General features: G+C 38.1%; 1 protein-coding gene across 9 annotated transcripts in view; it reads left to right on the plus strand.

Moving 5' to 3' along the window:
- The window catches only part of DCLK2 (doublecortin like kinase 2), a 77111-nt gene that overhangs the window by 39493 nt on the left and 18814 nt on the right, over positions 1 to 18804 (plus strand). For 5 of the 9 annotated variants that reach the window (XM_085058226.1, XM_085058231.1, XM_085058232.1 and 2 more), the window contains exons 3-8: positions 3356 to 3458; positions 5817 to 5915; positions 7175 to 7222; positions 9703 to 9797; positions 15776 to 15851; positions 16827 to 16935. In XM_085058226.1, coding sequence (XP_084914352.1) covers positions 3356 to 3458; positions 5817 to 5915; positions 7175 to 7222; positions 9703 to 9797; positions 15776 to 15851; positions 16827 to 16935 — 530 coding nt within the window. The remainder of the gene's footprint in view (positions 1 to 3355; positions 3459 to 5816; positions 5916 to 7174; positions 7223 to 9702; positions 9798 to 15775; positions 15852 to 16826; positions 16936 to 18804) is intronic. The other 4 variants (XM_085058229.1, XM_085058234.1, XM_085058227.1 and 1 more) reach the window with 3 other exon arrangements.

Consider the following 18804-nt stretch of genomic DNA (forward strand, 5'->3'; position numbering starts at 1 on the left):
TGACAATTTGTATATTCTAATCCAGTGGCTTGATCTGACTGAAGAAGTATTTCTTTGAAAAGAGCAAACTTCTTTGGATTTAAACATTTGTCAGAAACAGAAGCCTGTTTTGGAAGGTAAATATGATGGGTGTATGTGACATTAAAGCACTGCACTAGCAGACAGAAGTGGATCAGGCATTTGATTTTTCAAATAGATATGTTTTTCTCTCTTCCTTTTCAACACCCAACATTTGTGGGTTTCTTCTGCATTTAAACCACATTTTGGTGCTTTTAGCTGTGTGATTTTGCAGCACTTTGACCTATAATTGTAACTATTGTTAGCCATTACACTTCTGTAATATAGTGCATATTCAGTCATATGTACCTCTCCAAGAGAGGTCTTTTGTTTTTCAAAAATCTTCATCTGGTGTCTCAAGGTGTCATTCATTCAGTTGGGGTCTTTTCTGAGCCCTTCAGAAACAAATTATATAAATTTCTAAACTGATTGAATCCTGATTAAAGTAATAAACCCCCCCTCCTCTATGACCTAATCCAGATATTCTTCAGTGTATTTGTGTGATTTGCAAGTCAAAGGAAGGTGGATTTGCAGCATTCAAAATCACATGCAAACAAGTTATTAGTTTCAACTTAATAATTTTTTGAACACTAAGTAAGCAAAAAGCTTAGCGTATACATTATTTCCTGTGTATGCATTAATTTTAATTCTGTAGGAAATGAAAATTCATTTTAACATCAGTTTGTACCTTGAGAGCTGCTCCTTTGACGTTATTATGATAAAAGCCTAGAAAAACAAATATTAGCTTATACTTTTAGAAAAATGCATTTCTATGAATTTAGTTTTAAAAATGCCTTCCTCACCTCATAATTTGGGAATGGTAAATTCTAGCAGGTCTTTATTCCTTGTTGCATACACTCATTCAATATCTTTTTCATTCTTGGATATTTCATGTGTAGCCAGTCCAGATTATTTGTGGGGAGAAGGAAGACTTTGAGTATTCCCTGCTGGAACATAGCAAGCATCTGAGTAAAGCTCTCTCATACTCGTGTTTATCTGGCTTCCAGTTGTAAGTGTATTTAATACCTTTTGCAGTAAGCTGAATATCCTTTACAGGAATCAGCCTTGGTGTGTGAGTGGCAGGTGGGAGTCACACAGGTCAGGCACACACACATAGTGAGCAGACAGAGGCTGGCATCAGCCTGAACTCCAAGATCAAGGTGCTGTGTCTCCACCTCCAGCAGCTTATCTGATCCCTGGCACTCAGGATTACTCCTGGGGAACCTCTGTATACGTGAGCATGTGAGGAAGCATATATGGGAATTATACATACCTTAAAATTCTCTATTCATCCCCTTTCCTAGTAGCCGTTTTCAGCAGATTTTCAGGAGCATTTCTAATGGTGCTCCTGTCATCTTTTGTCCTCACTTTGTCAAATTGCTGTGCAGACAACAAAGGGATGCTGCTGCTTGCAGTTATATCCCCGTGTATTTCCCAGACTGACACAAAATCTGTCAGTCCTTCCTGCCTTACTCTCAGCTCAGATGTTAGACTAGATAGGTTAAGGGGTGACGTGAGGCTTTCAATTGGAACAAAAAGATTAATTTTAGGCACTGTTAAACCCCAACATTTGACTCCAACCTGCTGGAAACAGCACTGCAAGGGCATCAGGATCAGGGGTGGGTAGGCAGAGCTTATGGAAATGGCTCCAGGTTTAGGGACTTTGGGTTTGAACTCACAGAACATCTCTGCCTGTATCCAGCCAGTGCTGCTAGGATGAGTGTTTGTTCTTGAAGCTTTCTCACAGCTTTTCCTGTTGGGTTAGTTGCTGGATTCCTGAAATCTGTGGAAATGATGATGAGTCCTCTTGGCTATTAAGCAGAGAGGAATACATAGCCCAAGTTAGCAAAACTTCCCTTACATTTGTGCAGCCTTTTGAATCCAGTTTTGAGTGCCTCTTTGGCTAACCAAAAGCAGCAGTTTCAAGCAGAGCTGGAAACATCTCTCACCAATGAGAGCAAATTGCCATTGCAGCAGTAAGGTGACAATAACAGGATTTCGGTGCTGGCTGTCCCCTTTGGCTGCATGACACAGTGACACAAATGCTGGATGCTGTGAGTGGCACTGCGGCGAGGCTCGGGCTGCTCTCCTGGGTGAGCTGCCATGACAACTGCTGCTGCTGGGGAATGCCCTGCTGGAGTTCCTGCAGAGAGCTCAGGGTCATTGGTATTCCGAGTGCTTCTGGAATATTGCGGGCACTGGAGACCCCTTGCTGTACTTCTGCCAATGTTTACTACTGTCACAGTGGGGAAAATATGCAAATGGTGGTGACAGATATCTGGGAAGGAAAAAAAAAGCTGGTTTCTCCAAAAGCAGGGGTTTTTACCTCTTTGATTTCATGGCTTTACCAAATGATTCTGACTTTTACTTCTAGATCTCACTTGGGCATGCAGTGTTAAAAAGGAAAGGGAAACAATTATACATTAGCATTTTAATCCATTTGCATCTAAAAAGAAATAGCTTGCTAGCTGCAAACACTTGTTTTCCTCACAAGGGAGTTAGGATGACCTCAGTGGAATTCCTTATGGCTTCTTGGTTTGAATTGTTTTTAAAGCAGACAATCATCTTCACAAGGTGATTTTTACTGACTTTTGAGGACTGAGGTTTTTTCAAGATCTTTGGTTTTGTGTTTTTAGAGAATGTCTAAAACATCTTTTCCTTCTCATATCCCAATCTTTCTTTACATACATTACTTGGATAACATCATTATCCAAGTAGCATCCTTACTTGGATAATTAAGAACAGAAAACTGCAAAGAGCATGGAAGGGACTCAATTCTTTTTTTTCTTGAACATGAAATGCCTTTAAATAAAAGGGGGAGCTATTATTATTTTTAACAAGGCATTAAAACATGGAAATTAAATGCCTCAGAACATAAAAAAAATAATTTGCAGATGCAATCACTTTAACTCAACAGCTCTTCCCACTAGCAATTAAAGTATTCTTAATACAAGAAGCTTTGATATTTGAATAGTGTTTTCAGATATTCCTGTCAAAGCAGTGTGTTTGTAGTCATAGGCAAAAGTCATCAGGGTGCTTATGTAACTAGAAGCAAAAATACAGGTGTTAAATGTAAGAGGAGTTTTTGGAGGTAAGGGGCAGTCATGTTTTACATTCTTGGCCCTGATGTTTCCTGCACTGCTAGAGAGCTGAAGTACTGAGGCACTGGAGTGTTTGTGTCATTACAAAAGGACTTCATGGTATCGCTGTGAGGAGATAAAGACAAACTCATTGACTGCTGCTGACTAACTCAAGATTTAGTTTTGAAATCACTGCGTTTTTTTAATTTGCTGTGCAGGTAACATGCTTGCAGGACTTCTTTGGAGATGACGACGTCTTCATCGCCTGTGGGCCGGAGAAGTACCGCTATGCTCAGGATGACTTCGTGTTGGATCACAGTGGTAAGGCTGCACATCCTGAACCCACTGCAAGAGTAAATTCTCCCTCCCATCCCCCTGGTTAACCCTCAATAATTGGGTGATTTAGGAAAACATACATGGGAATACATTTTCCTATGGATAAAAGAGTTTTTTCAAACCATCGTCTGGATTCTGTAAGCCTGTGAAAACGCACCAACCAACCTGATCCAATTTCCTGCAAAACAGACTAAAAAGTCTCTAAAGTTACATGGAAAGAAGATTTGAATTATAAAATGTTCAGCCATGGATCTAATGAATCTAAAATCTGTTAAAGATGTTTGCTTTTGGAATCTGTGACTATAAGATAATTTCCCTATTGCTTTCTCCATGAGATTTTTGAAAAATCTCGTACGTAGCCCCACTCATTTCCAGTCATGAATTGTCTTGCCAGATAATTCACACACTCCAGTCTTGTCTGCTGTAGACCAAGTGTTGGCTTTGTGTATAGTTTGAGGTTGTAGGAGGTGTTGGGTAGGGAAGGAGGTGACACAAACTGGGACCTTGTGCCCCTGCTGTCTGCCTTGGGCAGATCATGAATTGAACTTATTTATGAAAGTTGTTTTTCTGTAAAGAAAAGCTTTGCAATGTAAGTTTAAGGAAAAAACAATCCTCTACCAGAGAGTTTTGGAATTGTCTTGGAATATCAAATCATATATATGCTGAGGTTTTTTCCTCCATGTTCATGGAATTGTAGAATGGGTTGGGTTGGAAAGGACCTGTAAAGGGACCATCTAGTCCAACCCCTGGTAAAAAGCAGAGACATCTTCAAAAAAAAGGTTCAGGTTGCTCAGAACTCCAGTGAACCTGATTTTGAATGTTTCCTGGAATGAGACATCTACCACCTCTCTGGGCATGCTATTCTAGCATTCCACTGCTTGCACAATAGAAAAATGACTTATTTAGTCTGAATCTGCACTTTTTTTTAGTTTAAAGCCATTCCTCTTGTTTTATCACTGCAGGTCTGACTAAACACATTTTTTTCTGTCTTTATTGTTCAAGCTGTAGAAACAACCTCTTTTTCTTTTATGAAAAAATTAATCTCTGGTACAGAAAACTTGCCCTGGCAAGAATAATCAGATTATTCCAGAGGAGCTTCAGGCTGTGATGGAAGTATTTTTTTATTAACAAAACCAAAAGCACCTGCTGCTCCTGTAATTTTTACAAATGCCATAATTGCATTACAAAGTGTTCAGTTGCAGCAACAAGTATGGATGTATATCTACCCACTGGCCTATACATTTGGATGGATGGAGGATTCAGCTGGCTCTCATTCTGCTGTCCTTGCCAGGCTGCTGTTTTTCAAGAACTGCTTGATTATGTTGATTCATCTAGTGTGGGGCTGCCAGAAAGGGTGTTTTTTAACATAGTTAACATAGCTAAGAAATTGTTTTTACACAGGAATGAAAGAGCATGGTTGTATTGACTCTCAGTGCAAATCCCAGTCTGGGCATAATCCTAATTTCCCTAGCAGGTCTTTAGGCTGTAAATTTGATTTTCCCATTACACAAGGCGCAAACTAGTTGAACTCATTTCCTTGCCTTTATCTCCTTCTTCCCTTTATCTCTTCAGCTTTGTTGATCCCTGCTTCCTCTAATAACTCTGGGGGTCTTAATGGGGAAGAGCAGGTTATGTCCATGACTGGAAGGGCATGCAGCTCAGCTTACTTTTTTGTGATGAAATGGCATCATGATGATGACATTGGCATCAGAGTGATGAATAACAAGGACTAAATAAGAAGAGAAATTCACTATTCCATTTGGAGTGATTTGCTAATGATATAGGAATAATAATAGGCTGTTTCCAAAATGTCAGTGCATGTATGCTTATTGATTCCTTTCCCATTGAGGTTGTTATTTAATGATATCTAGCTGATGGTAAATGACAGTAATCTATTGTTTCAGCCTTTTGGAAACAATAGACATTTTTCACCTGTTCAAAAATTGGTCACAACATCAGTTTCTTGAAAAAGAAGGAAAATAGTGCTGGCTGTGCAGTTGCCCTGTATGGAGCTGCCATTGCAGCATGCAGAATTTATGGAATTATCAGAACAATCTTGGCATCAGCATGCATACAAACTTGAACTGTAGTAATAATCCACCCTCAAGACATGAGGCAATATTATCTGCAGAATGTTACATGCAGCATTTGAGTAGCCTAAACAGGTTTTTATGGTGAGTGGGTTAGAGTTGGGAGATGCTCTTACACATCTGTTTGACTCAGCTGGGCAAAGATGTTTAGAAACTGCTGTTTATTTTCTGGATAGCAAACAGCCCCAGAGGTGTGTGGGGCGAGGCTGTACTGTGCTCAAAGCCCTTGACAGAGAGTTTGCTTGCTTTGTAGAATGTCGTGTGATGAAGTCCTCTTACTCCCGCTCTGGCATGAGGTACTCTGCATCCAAAAGTCCAGGACCTTCACGTCGGAGCAAATCCCCTGCCTCAGGTACTACTTCTAGGAAAGAGCTGAATGCATCAAATTCATGAAAATTAATTTTTTTTTTAATGGGCTGAAAAAATCTGTTGGCTCTGTCTCTAATACAAGTGTTTCCAGACGGGAAAAAAAACTTTTTTCACTTTGTCTCAGAGATATAATACTAATCTCAAATTTGCATATTTTTTGTTTTAATCCTGGAAAGAAAGATGGTTTCTATTTTTTAATTACAAGGCACAAATAGTTTCAGTTTATGAACATTGGAATAATTTTTGCTAATTGTACGCTTGGGATATGTTTTCAGCATGGCACTTGGTTTTCCTGAAGAGTGTTAACCTCAGGGAGGTTATGTGGTTAAATTCGTGTTCATGGAACTAGAGTATATCCTTACATTTTGAATTTGAAAGGTTTCTCTTATATAAGCCAAATATTGTCGGAAATACAGGACTTTGCTGTTTCAAGTAATTTTAGGAGATGTACTCTAATGTGATTGCCCATTAACAGAGAATTTTTCTTCTTGTGCTTCCTGTAACTTCAAAGAAAGGTGTTCACACTGTGATTTTACCACCAGTTTGGCTGAAATAAAGGGAGAAGCTTGGGGTTTTACATTTTTTTAACCTCTGCATTGAATTTCAAAATACATTTCTTCCTCTGAGACATGGAGAAGTAGTTCTGATATCAAACCATTGAATATGTAAACATATGATGCTCTTTTGTGAATGTAACTATTAATGTAAACTTCTGTGTGTGTATTCAAAACTGTGACATGTTCCATATTCTCATTTCTACATTTGTTTCACTTAATTGATGCTGGTTAAAGTAATTTTATCTTCAGGTTCTTTCAAAGTGAAATATTTATAATCTGTTTATAAAGGTTGAATATTTAACTGAAAAGCTTCAAAAGATTTCAGAAAAATGTATCATGAAGGGCAAGTTTTACAACTGATCTACATTTCATGCAATTCTGTTGCCTCCAATGAGATCATGTAGAATATCTATCAGCAGTGAGTTTTATGCAAAGTATTTAGATATCAGTGTTGTCATTTCCATACTCATTTCTACTTAGACTCCCATTGGTTTGGTCAATTTGAAAAATGTATGCAAGTTGTCTGGTATTTATCCTTCTATTTACTGGCCTTTCTTTTCTTTTTTTTTTCATGTAGTCTTTACTTATCTTTTATTTACCCTTCTTCCTTCCATGCATGTTCAGAGCTGTTTAATAACTTCTTTCCTTAATGTCTTTTTCCTTTGTGTCAAATATATGAGTACAGTAAAGAGGGGTGGCCACTCCAGTGCTCATTCTTCAGCAAAATCCCCAGGTGAGCCATTACTATTATGGCTGTGTATCACTAGTGTGTCTCCTCCCTCTCCATTTGCCTGTATTTTTCTTGCTGTATTTGTGAATATTTTCAAGCTTGAAACACACATTTTGCATTTGATGAAACAGAGGCATAATGGGTTTGGGGTTTTTTGGGTTTTTTTTGTTGAAGTAGATCATTTGAGTGAAATAATGCTTTTTGGTTGTTGGATATCTGCTAATGGTTCAAAGTTAAATTTTTTAAAGTATAACTTGACTACAAGTAGAGGAACATTCTGAGGAGCAATGCATTTGTATGTTTTTTCTAAAGCTTATTATAATAGAAAAATTAAGCCAGCAAAAAAAGACAGGTATGAGAATTACTGAAAAAAGCAGTGCAAAACCACATCATAGGTTTTAATGTTATCTGCAATTTCCTATTTGTCTTTGTTTTCCTGTATTTCAGCCTGAGTTCTAAAAAAAACTGAGGAATCTCTTTGAACCTTCAGTTCAAATTCAAAGTATCTGTGAAACAAGTGACATACAAATTGATTAGCAAATAAATTGAGTCTTTGGATCATACTAGAAGTTAACAATTTAGATGCTATTCATAAATTTTTTGTTTTTAAACATTCCAATGTGCCAAACATGTAGCCTAACTTGTACTACTTAAGAATGTCAGAAAAGGGTTTGGGTTTTTTTCCTGTATATTTAGACTGGTATGCATGTGGAAAGAAATCTCAAAAGAATTTATGCTTAGAAAATAGATTAAACATGTAAGTTTGACATACACAGAGAATAACCAGCAAATCCTTAACAGCAGACAGGATTGTGCCAGTACAGATTGCTGCTTTTTTGCTCTTTGAAATAGCAGTGTCATGGTTTAACCTCAGCCAGCAACTGAGGTTTTTCACTTTTTCTCACCTCTGCTGCAGCAGGATGAAGGATGTGAATTGGAAGGGTAAAAGTGAGAAAATGCATGGGTTGAGATATGAGTGGTTTAATAATCAAAGCAATGACAGTAATAGCAACAAAGATACTGCAATAAAAATAAAAAAGAGAGAGAAATAAAGCCCAAGAAACACAAGTGATGTGAATGACCAGCTGACTGATGCTATCACTTTTTCCTCCTGTGGTAATAGTTTGTCATTTGGGAGCAAACTCTTCTACTGAAGTATCTCGTTTTTGGTCGTGCAAGACGCAGCAAACAGTAAGATAGCATTCACTAGCCCTTGCCATCGTCATACTGGCAAACTCCTTATAAAACAAGGATGCAGTGATATGCCAGGTTTCAAGAAGATTATCCAAAACAAAGTGATGAAGTCTACAGGAGGGTTGTATACTCTGAAATACTTCCAGCTTCTTAAAAAATAAACAAAAAACACTTAAAACCTTACCTATTGTTCTTACAGGTAAACATTAAAATCAAGATGAAAATATTCTAACTTAGAATATTAAGAAGTGATGCATAACCCATGGCAGACCTGAATATGTAAAGGAATTGTACAGGTGTACCTGTTATTTCATTTGAAGCTCAGTTTCTGTTTACCAGGGTTGTTTATTCTATCTGAAAAAATATTTCATCACCATAAATCAGCTATTAAGCATTTTTAGTGCTTAAATTTCTGCCTAGTATTTTGCTCTCCCACAAAAAATGAGATTCAGCTAGAAAGGAAATGATGTCTCATAACATAACATTGCATCATATTTGTGCTTGATGGACAGCATGCTGTTCTCTCTGCATAATGAAATTCATCAGTTTGTTCTTTTCAGAAAAGTACAAGGACTGACCTAAGTTATATGCAATACACCAGAGAGATAACAGATGTTGTATGAGGCCTGTCTAAAAACAGGACTTAAAATGAATGAACTCTTTTAAGTCAAGAGGGAGGGTATTGTGTGTTTCACAGACACTTGTACTTACTGGAAGCTCAAAAATAACCTACTGGCTTTTCTGTTCTTGAGATTTTTTTCCGCTAAATCAATATTTTCTGAACTGCTGCTAAAGTTCTCTGTCATCCAAACAGTTAATGCTTCTTGTTTGTTTTTCTTAAGGAAAAACAAACTCATGTTCTGTGAAACATTCTACCTAGAAAGTAAGGCATGGATCCAAAATGAAGAAGAGGAGGGTCAAATGTCCTTAGAAACATTTTCTTTCTATAAATTTTATTGTGTGATAGAATTTATGATGCGATTTTTAAAGGCTGTGGCTTTTTTTTCTTTGCTTTTTTTTGTTTGTTTGTTTGTTTGCCCAAAACTCTTGCCCTGGCAAGGGACAGAATGGGCCTTTTTAATTTCTGGAATGACAATGCAATATTTGTGTGTCTTCTTGATCCCATATCCAACCACATGAATTTTGGGGGGCAGTTGTGTGACATGAAAATATGTAATTTATTCCTAAATGCTGAGGAGTCTGTTTTGGTCTTTGTTTGCAGACTTCACTGATAACTTGATTTTTATTCCTCTTTTCTTCCATTTGTTCACTTTTATTGCTTTGGCCAGTTAATGGAACCCCAAGCAGTCAGTTGTCCACCCCAAAATCTACAAAGTCCTCCAGTTCTTCACCAACAAGCCCAGGCAGCTTTCGTGGACTCAAGGTAAGTGCAGGCACCATCAAACACCCTAAATTTCATTATTCATTGACTGTATGACAGTGGTACTGAAGGATGGGGAAAAACAAAAAAGGCTATTATTTTGAAAGGTAGCCTTGCTAGTATGATTTTTGCCCACATGAGAATAAATCTGAAGTAAGATTTTTGTGTTTTGTCTGGGTTGAACAGTCAGCTTAGGAAAGGCAGAGTGTGATCTTGGCTTTAATATGCCACTTTGTCCTCCAAATTTTCCATTGTTTTGTGGACTGCAGAAATCCTCCCCACAATTTGTATTCCTTCAGCATATATAAATGCAGCATTGTCTTTTCAATACCTTGTAGTCTTACAGCATTGCCTGTTTCATCAGAAGCAGACTTATTTCTCCCTGGCACACAATTTCACCCCTCAATCCAGGCTCCTGCCTGAAAGCATTTGAGGGCTTCCTTTGGGAGCAGCCTGATGTCTGGCAGATTTTTCTGTGCTGCACCCAGAGATTTCTCTTCCTCTCCAGCTTCAAAACTGGCTGCATTTGCAGTTCTTGGAGGCTGCTCTGTGCCTTTTGCTCAGTGAAATAAAAGGAACAGTCTGGAGCACAGTGGAGCATCTCATTGCTGCATTTGTGCAGCTGCCCTTTCAAGGAGAATTTCCTTATGGAATCATCAACTGCAGTCTGGATGGCTTGCACTGATTGTTCTGATCAAGTAATAGCTCCTATTGGTGAACACAGCATTTGTGAAGAGGCTGCATAATTCTGGGGAAAACTGTTTTCCCTGTTAAGAGACTGGCTGAAGGACGTGATTGGAATAGTGCTCAGATTTGGGTTTTGACATGCTAATTGTTATCAAGTCTTGTTTTGCAAGTAGTATGGCACTGGTTTCTGCCAGACTGCTGTGATAATTCTGACAAAGGATTTTGATTTGTTTAATTTACTTGTTTAGTTGTTTGATTTTTTTTATTAATTTTAATTATATCTGTAGCTGTTTGGTTCAATAATTTTCAAGAGCAGTAATAGTTCTGACATGGAAAATTAGAACTGTGTGTCTTAGAATCTGTCTGGAAAGCTCTGCCATGGAGCTTACAGTAGAGGACACCAGAACCACTGGGCTTGAGCCTCTCAGCTGGTCTGCACTTTATTTGACAAATGCTCTTTTTTCTTTCTTTAATGAAATTACAAGTTTAGAAACAAGATAATTTGCCTTGGTTTTTTCCACTGCCGCCCTGTCTGCTTTTAGCCGATTAAAGCTCCATTAATGCAGAGATTATTCTGATAGCAACAAGCAATTCTCACCAAAGTGGACATGTCCTCTTTCCCATTCACTATCACTCAAGTAGGCTTCTGTACTTTTTCAATTGGGAATTTAATTGGTGCTGGATACTAGTGGGGTTTTGTGTCAAATGATTCACCCCCATATGACCAAAGAAAACAGCAAAACCAAATGAAGCATCACAGACCTGATGTGTTACTGAGGTAATGAGTACCTCTTGTTTTATTCCATTGGGATGCATCTGTTTAGTAGGAGTGTCCCAGCTGTGCTGCTGAGACTAAAGATAGGGAAAGTTATCTGGTGGATCCAAGGGAAAATTCCAAAAGGATCAAGTCAAAAGGATCAGAAGGAAACAAGTCACACTTGTGGCTTGGTTTTGTTCTAGTGGTAATGACTCTTTTGGGGAAGTACAAAACCAGTAACAGGGAGGCATAGTTTTATGCAAAACCAGATTCTTTAAAGAAACCATTATTTTACACTTTTTTTTGTACAATTGGACTTTTTTTGATTACTCTGATGAGAAAAACAGGGAAAGCAGGGAGCAATTTTATGATTTGGTGATTATTGCTTTTCCCTATTATTTAATAGTTCCTTGTTGCAATGACTGCATTGCTGCACAGACAAGCAGTCTGGCTTCCTGCACTTGTATAAAGAAGGTGCCATGACTACAGCTGAATGAAATATAGATTTAAATACCATGCCAGTGACAGAATAAGGTGTATTTAAAAGTGTTCTGGCTTTGGAAGTTCAATATTTTGAGTGATTTATTGTGCACAAATCATATATGTTTGTTTTTGTAGAGGATGAAACAGCAGGACTTAATAATGGTTTTGTATAAGCTTGAGGCAGCAGAAAAAAGGGAAATATCAGAGTTGATGTTTCTATTTCCTGTAAAGAGCAGAGCATCAGAGCAGCTGCACTTGAATTGCACTTTAAAAACTGTTTTATTTGAAAAGCCAGAACAAAATAAAATATTTTACTGTAGATTACAACCTGGCTAAGCTTTTGGTAGTTTGACAATCAGTTTAGAGCTTTAGTGATAGTGCTCTTCATCAAGGCAGTCAACTTGCAAAAATACTGATTGCAGCAGCAATTTTTTCTCAGTCTCAGACACTGAGTCTTATATTCTCTGAATGCCACTGTTCCTTTAAAGAGAAATTTTTTCAGTCCCCAAGGGTTCCTTCTGCTTCACAACACTTTGTTAGGAGTGTTATGTTCAGGCACAGAAAATTCCTCACAGGAAATACTCCTTGTGAATAGTTTATCTTTAAAGGAAAGGTCCTTTCCTTTCTGTCCTTTTTAGCTCTTCCAACCAGAGGGCTCTTGTGCTATTAGCTGCTCAGAGCATACATTAACCAGTTTGCTTTGTGCAGCACCCCAGCCTTGCAGAAGTGTTTTAAAAAGTGGACTCTGAGGTTATATTGCAGTAAGGAATTTATGTTATGTATTAATAATAGAAAACACTACAGAATTTCCCCACAAACCCAAATAAAAACCTTTATTTTAGTAAGTGACAAGTGTGGACACCACATGCCCAACACCCTATATATTCTTATTCAGGCTGTTTATTTTTAATGTCCTAATATTAGTCTATAAGTAAGCATTTCACTTAGCAGAGGCTTTGTTTCAAGGTGAAGATTTAGATATAAAAGCTAACAAGTATTGGCATGAGGTAAGTGTCTACTCTGCACAGTGTTCTTTTTTGGTCAAATGTTCTGAGTTTCTTATTTTTCTATTTAATTTCCATGGAGGTAAAATCCAGTGCATGGGTTAATAATGATGGTGTAATGGTGCATTTAGAGGCATGGGACAGCTGACCAAGAGGAATTCTTTTGCTGTTCTATAGGCAATGGAAAGGTTTAACATTTTTCTTCGTTCCAAGTGTGCATTTCTATGCAATGCTGTTAGGGGTGATTTGACTCTTAGCTCTTCCAGTACCTCTGTTACTCTGCACACTTTGTACCATAAAAATCATCCAGAGACTAGATTAAATTTGGAAGCTGGCGTGACTTTGAAAAGTGGTGTCATAGCTTCCTTATGCTTACTTGGATTGCTTTATTGTCCCCTGTTGAAATGAAGGACCACAAGGTCTTGTAATCTTTTTTAAAAGAAAATAAAATCGCACAAATAAAGAAGCTTTACACTTTAGGCCTTAGACTTATAATTTTGCTAAATAACTTTGTGTTTAAAATTATGTTTTCAACTGATTGGCCAAAAGACCAAAGTGAAAGGGCATTAGAACCTGATCCAACAAATAACTTAAGTACTTGCTTAACTTTCAGCTAATGAGTAGTTCCTTTTGCTTCAATGAGGACATTAATGTACTTAAAGTTAAACATGTGCTTAAGTGATTTGAAGGATTAGTGCCTATCTTCATCAAGGTTTTTAATCTCTTCAGTTTTGTACACATGTGCTTTGTGTGTAGTTGTATGCAAAGAATATTCACATGTGATTCTCCAGCCTAGTGACACAAGTGCCATCACAGTTCATAGAAGGATTCTTTAGCTGATGCTTTTGGTGAATTTACAATTTGTATTTAAGTAGTGCTTAAAAAATACTAATTTTCTGTCTTACACATTATATTGCTATTAAAAATTATAATAATAATAAATTTTAACAACATTTCTATGAAATATTGATTATATAAACAAAATTTTATTTATGTTGAGAATATCTTTTAGTCCCTTCTTATTACAGTGTTTCAGGATGAATTACAATGACATTTTCAAAGTGTTCCCAGATTTCAGAGAGTACTTCTGCAAATGGTTAATTCACATTTTCACTGAAGTGCTCATACTCTAGTTAGATTCATCACCTTCCCATGTAGCTGCCAAGAAGTTAGGTATTTCTTTCAAAGTGAAAAAACCCTAAATGTTTCCACAAACATTTGTGTCATGGGCAGTCTAATCTTGAGTGCAAAGGTTTGTGAGCTAAGGTACCCTTCCACTGCAAAAGAATATGGGTTTGTATCTGTGGATGCTGCCTCACACTCTGATGACATAAATAAAATCCCACCAGATGTGTAGCTGTGGCAGAGCTAGGGTGAAACCTGCCATGTCAGATTCTGATCCAACACCTCAGCCACAATACCAGCATTATTTTTTTCCCAATTTTATATTCATTTTAGCTTTCTTTCCTGTTAGTGTTTTCCTCCTTTTTGTGGTAAGAAGGAATGTCCCCAGTCATGCTCTGCCCTGGTTACAAGCCTGAAGGAAGTTGGAAATGTGGGCTAGATGTTCCCATGCGTTGTCACTCACTGAAAACCCAAAATAGATTACTAATATTTTAGGCTGGTGACTAACACTTTGCCATGGTCTGTTCTGTTATCTCTGCTTCGTGCTTGAAGAAAATGTGACTGACTGGTTAAGGGACTGACTCATGATTTTGTACAAATGCCATTTAACCCAAACGTCCTTGTTCCTAATCCTTGTTAAACAGATAGATAACTCAGGAAGACAGCAGCATTAGCATAGCCTGGGTTTAAGTTATTAGCAAGGAGCAGAGCAGTAGTTGCCTGCTTGCTGTTTGATGCTGTTTCTGTGCCAAATGCTGGTAAACTTCATTGTTTCGGGGGCTCTGCAAAATGAAGTTGTACAGCTTCTAGTTACTGTACCTTTAGCTGATTTGGCAGCTCAGCTGCCACTAGAAACTTAAGCATTCATTAGCATTTCATGAGCCTTTAGACAATATCCCTATCTGTCAGTTGGGTTCTTTCCCTGACAATAGTGTTAATGATTTAAAATATTCAGCAGTGAGACCAGACAATGTCAGCTAAAATGGAAAATGCTGCATTTGCATTCCTGGTGTCATGCAAAGCCATTTCAACAGACACTGAGCTTAAGGCAGAGAAGCATTTTAATCCTTTCTGTGGTGAGTGGTGAAAACTGCCATAATAGCTCATGGAGAAAACAAGATCTGGAACTTCACAGAACAGCAAGAAATGTTACATAGAGGAGGGGAAATTATCTAAAATGTATTTCAATTTCATGGAGCATCTCTATACATAACTGTAATAGGAGATCTTATAAAAGTGGTGCACAGAACATATCCAGCATATTTTACTCTTTATGGCTTTCATTCCTATGCCTCCACCCCTTCTCAAAATAAAAACTTACTGTTGTATATATCCCTGGGCAGTATGACAGGATGACTTTGAGCAGAATCATTGAGCAGAAAGATTGAGTATAAAAAATTAAGTTCTTAGTGCAGGAAATTCAGTTTTCTTCAGCTGTCAGGCTTCAAAATCATTTAGATATTTGTTTTTTACAGTGTCACAGTTACTAAAACTGCATCTATGTCTAGATGTACAGACATCTAACTTGAAATGCTTGTAGATGCCATAAATCTTCACATCTGTAAGAACCTAAAATATAACCTGATAGATTGATAAATAAATCTGATTATCATAGATGTCCCTGGCCACCTAGGCCAAAAAGTAGTAGGTACAGCTGGAAAGAATTTTCTTTGCTGTTTACTGAAATCTGTTCAACTGCTTATCTAAATAGGAGTATCTGGACTGAATCCTAAATTGGTGCAAGTGACAATGATGTATTAGGATGACGATGAACTGTGAGAAAGCAAGAATAAAAATAAGATGGGAGTGGAAATGTAAACTGACTCTATATAGGTGTTTTTAGGGATTTTTTTCCAATTTGCTGCTTTTTGTGTGGCTCTTTTTTGTGATTACCATCAGAAATAAGAAGTTCTTGTGTCCTTCAGCAGATCTCCCCCCACGGTGGATCTTCTTCCAATGTGAATGGTGTACCTGAATCACTCCGTAGCCAGAGTCCTGAAGGTAGGACAGCAACAATTGCTGACAATCCTTGCAAAAATTTTCCTGTAGGTGACACTTGGCTTAGCACTTTCAGATGGCTTCTGATGATTCCAAACCATTTTCTGTTCTGAGGTGTTTGTTACCATGTTCTTTTACCTTGGAAAAATTGTTAGCACATTTTATTCATCAAGGCAGTAAAGCTGGGAAATAAATTTTGTTGGTTGGTTGGATTTTTTTGTCCAGCACTATCTTATTACTGGACCTTGTTCTTCAATAGTCAGTGTTAGGAATTTGACTGATTTTGAGCATGACCTGCACTATCACCAGAAATGTGTTTGTGGCTGGATTGAAAGAGGAACCCTTCTTAAAAGATCTGGTTGTGCTTCAGGTAGAACCAGTGGCCTTTCCACTGACCTTAGCTAAACTTAACCTTTCAGTCCTCATCTCTTTGAAGCAATGCCAATTAATTTGAAATATTTTAAAATTTCATGTTGGAGTAATTTTTTTTTATTTTGAAAACACTGATATAAGCATCTATCAAAATTGCTTGCTCTTTGGATGTTTTAGCAGCACTTATAAGAACTTGAAGGAATTCAGCAGATAAAACTCCTTGGGTCTTTTATATGCAATGTAGATGAATCTTACTTCCATTTTTGCTTTCAGTTTGCAAAAAAATAAGTCAAAAAAGTAATTTGATGTTGGAAAAATTTTAGGTGAAGAACTTCTAACTGCATTCATAACTTTTAGAGTGTGCCTTTACAAAAACATAGCAAGATGTATTTGTGTATTCAAAGGTCAAATAACTCTGGGTTCATCTTGTTCTTTTTTAGATTTGAGATAAAACCAAGGGAATTGCAAGGAAGAAAACAGCTTACTTTTAAGTTTTGTTTTGCATTTGTGATTGTTTTGTGTCTATGAAGCCCATTGGGGATATATTGCATCCTGCTGACACTTCTCTTCAGCTTGCATTATTGACTTCCCTTTTTTTTTTTACAGGCTTGAATGGAAACAAGTTCTCAGGGTCATCTACCATTCTTGAGAAGTATAAAGTGGGGAAGGTGATTGGTGATGGCAATTTTGCTGTAGTAAAGGAGTGCGTGGAACGGTGAGCAAGGAAACTGTTCAGTCCTGCTGCTTATTGTGTTGGATAAAGCCCTGAGCATTAACATAATTTCATATACAAGTGTAATGAGATGAAAGCCAAGAGCAGCTGCAAAAATATGCACACACTTCAGGAGAAATAGGCATAGCAAAACATGCAGAGCTTCCTGTGTTTTCCTCTAGCAAAGGGATATGAGAGCAGCAGAGAGCCACGGCTTTTTATCCCCTAAACCAAAGGAGGCATCACCTTCTCATGGTGCCTCCTAAGGGAACCCCACAGCTCTTCAAGAAGTCTCTCACACCACAGATGGTTGTGGATGACAGGAAATTGTATGTGGCATCCAAACAGAGTTTGAGAGACCCCCCTTCTGCCTCAGCAACTCTGCTGCTGCAGTGTCCCCACTGCCTGCTGCTGACACAATTTGTCACAGCTTTCTGCATTCTGGGGGTAGAGAGCTCTTAAAGGCAGGCAGTTGTTGGCTATCAGCCTGTGCTGCTGACTCCCCAGGGCTTGCTTCTTGTGTTCTGTAGTGTGGTGAGGAGCCAGACCTTCTTCAAATGAGCCCTAAAATGTGCCAGACCCTGAAATATCCTTGTGCCTGATTCCCTGTGGGGTAGGCAGGACACCTTTGCAGACCTGTGCAGTGCTGCTGCTCTTCCCCTGCAAGCTTTGTGTCACACTTTGCTGCCAGTGCAAACATAACAGATGATTTGACTGTCACTTTCTCAGTGCATTTTTTTAGAACCACCTTCTGCTATCTCATCAACCTGAGAGTTATGTCAGTTTCTTAAATATTATGGAGAATCTCCAACTTGTATGTAAATACAGGGAGAATTCAGCAAATGACTGTGAAAAACATAAACATTGGAGAAACATTCTATTATTTGGACCTCATCTGCTGGTTTTATTTAAATTGAAAGAAGGATAATGATGCATGGAAACGTCTCATTCCAGAAATGAGGTTAGACTAGCAGGTCGGTAGTTGTCTGGGTCTTCCCTCATGCCCTTGGTAATTCAGTGTCAGCAAATGGAAGGTCACTGCTGCCACCCTTGTGTCCTCTGACTCAGAAGGCTGGGCAGCCCAACTTCTATCACTAGCACTGAAGACTGAGGCAAACAAAAAATAAGCATTCCATGCCTGTGCTTTATCTTAATCTCTGTCAGTCAGGTGACAGTGTTCAGCAAGTTCCAGTGTTTTCTTTAGAGCTCCTTCTGCTGTGCACACACCTCAGAAAACCAGGTTTGACTCCACCCTGGCCACTTTTAGCTCTCATGGTCTTTGGCCTTTCCTGTCCTCTCCCTGCATGCACAAAGTACAACTCTGGAATCTTACTTCAAAGCCCCACCTTGCTTCCAAAGATCCTCTTGAGCACCACCAGGAGCTCCCTGATCAGCCAAGATGGTTTTCTGCCACTAAATGTGAGGAAAAATGAAATCTTCCACAAGAACAAGGGCTGCTGATCTAGTAATTTCTCATCGTTAGCTACGGAGAAACTCATCAGTGCTTTACATCCCAACCAGGTGATCTGATAGCAGACACCCTCTACAACATCTCCTGTGTTTTTCACTGCCCTTTTTCTCACCTAGAAGCTTTCATGAAAGACAGCAGATTAAAAGCACAAGATAACATATTTATTTTCAGAAATATCTACTGTGCATTTTGGAAATCACTTAAATCCCTCTGGAAATGGGACAAGGGCTGCTAAGTCACTGAATGTCATCTGTGCTTTTTGGGATGAGGAAACTGGACTAGAAAAACAACCCTCCAATGATAAAAATTTAGAAAAGGCACAATTAAACTTAAATATCTAGTTTTGTATGTGATCAAATCTTTAGGGAAACATTATTAAATGAATTTTATGTAAAATAAGT

Source organism: Lichenostomus cassidix, chromosome 4 (genome assembly GCF_008360975.1).
Source record: "Lichenostomus cassidix isolate B80296 chromosome 4, HeHo_3.0, whole genome shotgun sequence".
NCBI classification, from domain to species: domain Eukaryota; kingdom Metazoa; phylum Chordata; class Aves; order Passeriformes; family Meliphagidae; genus Lichenostomus; species Lichenostomus cassidix.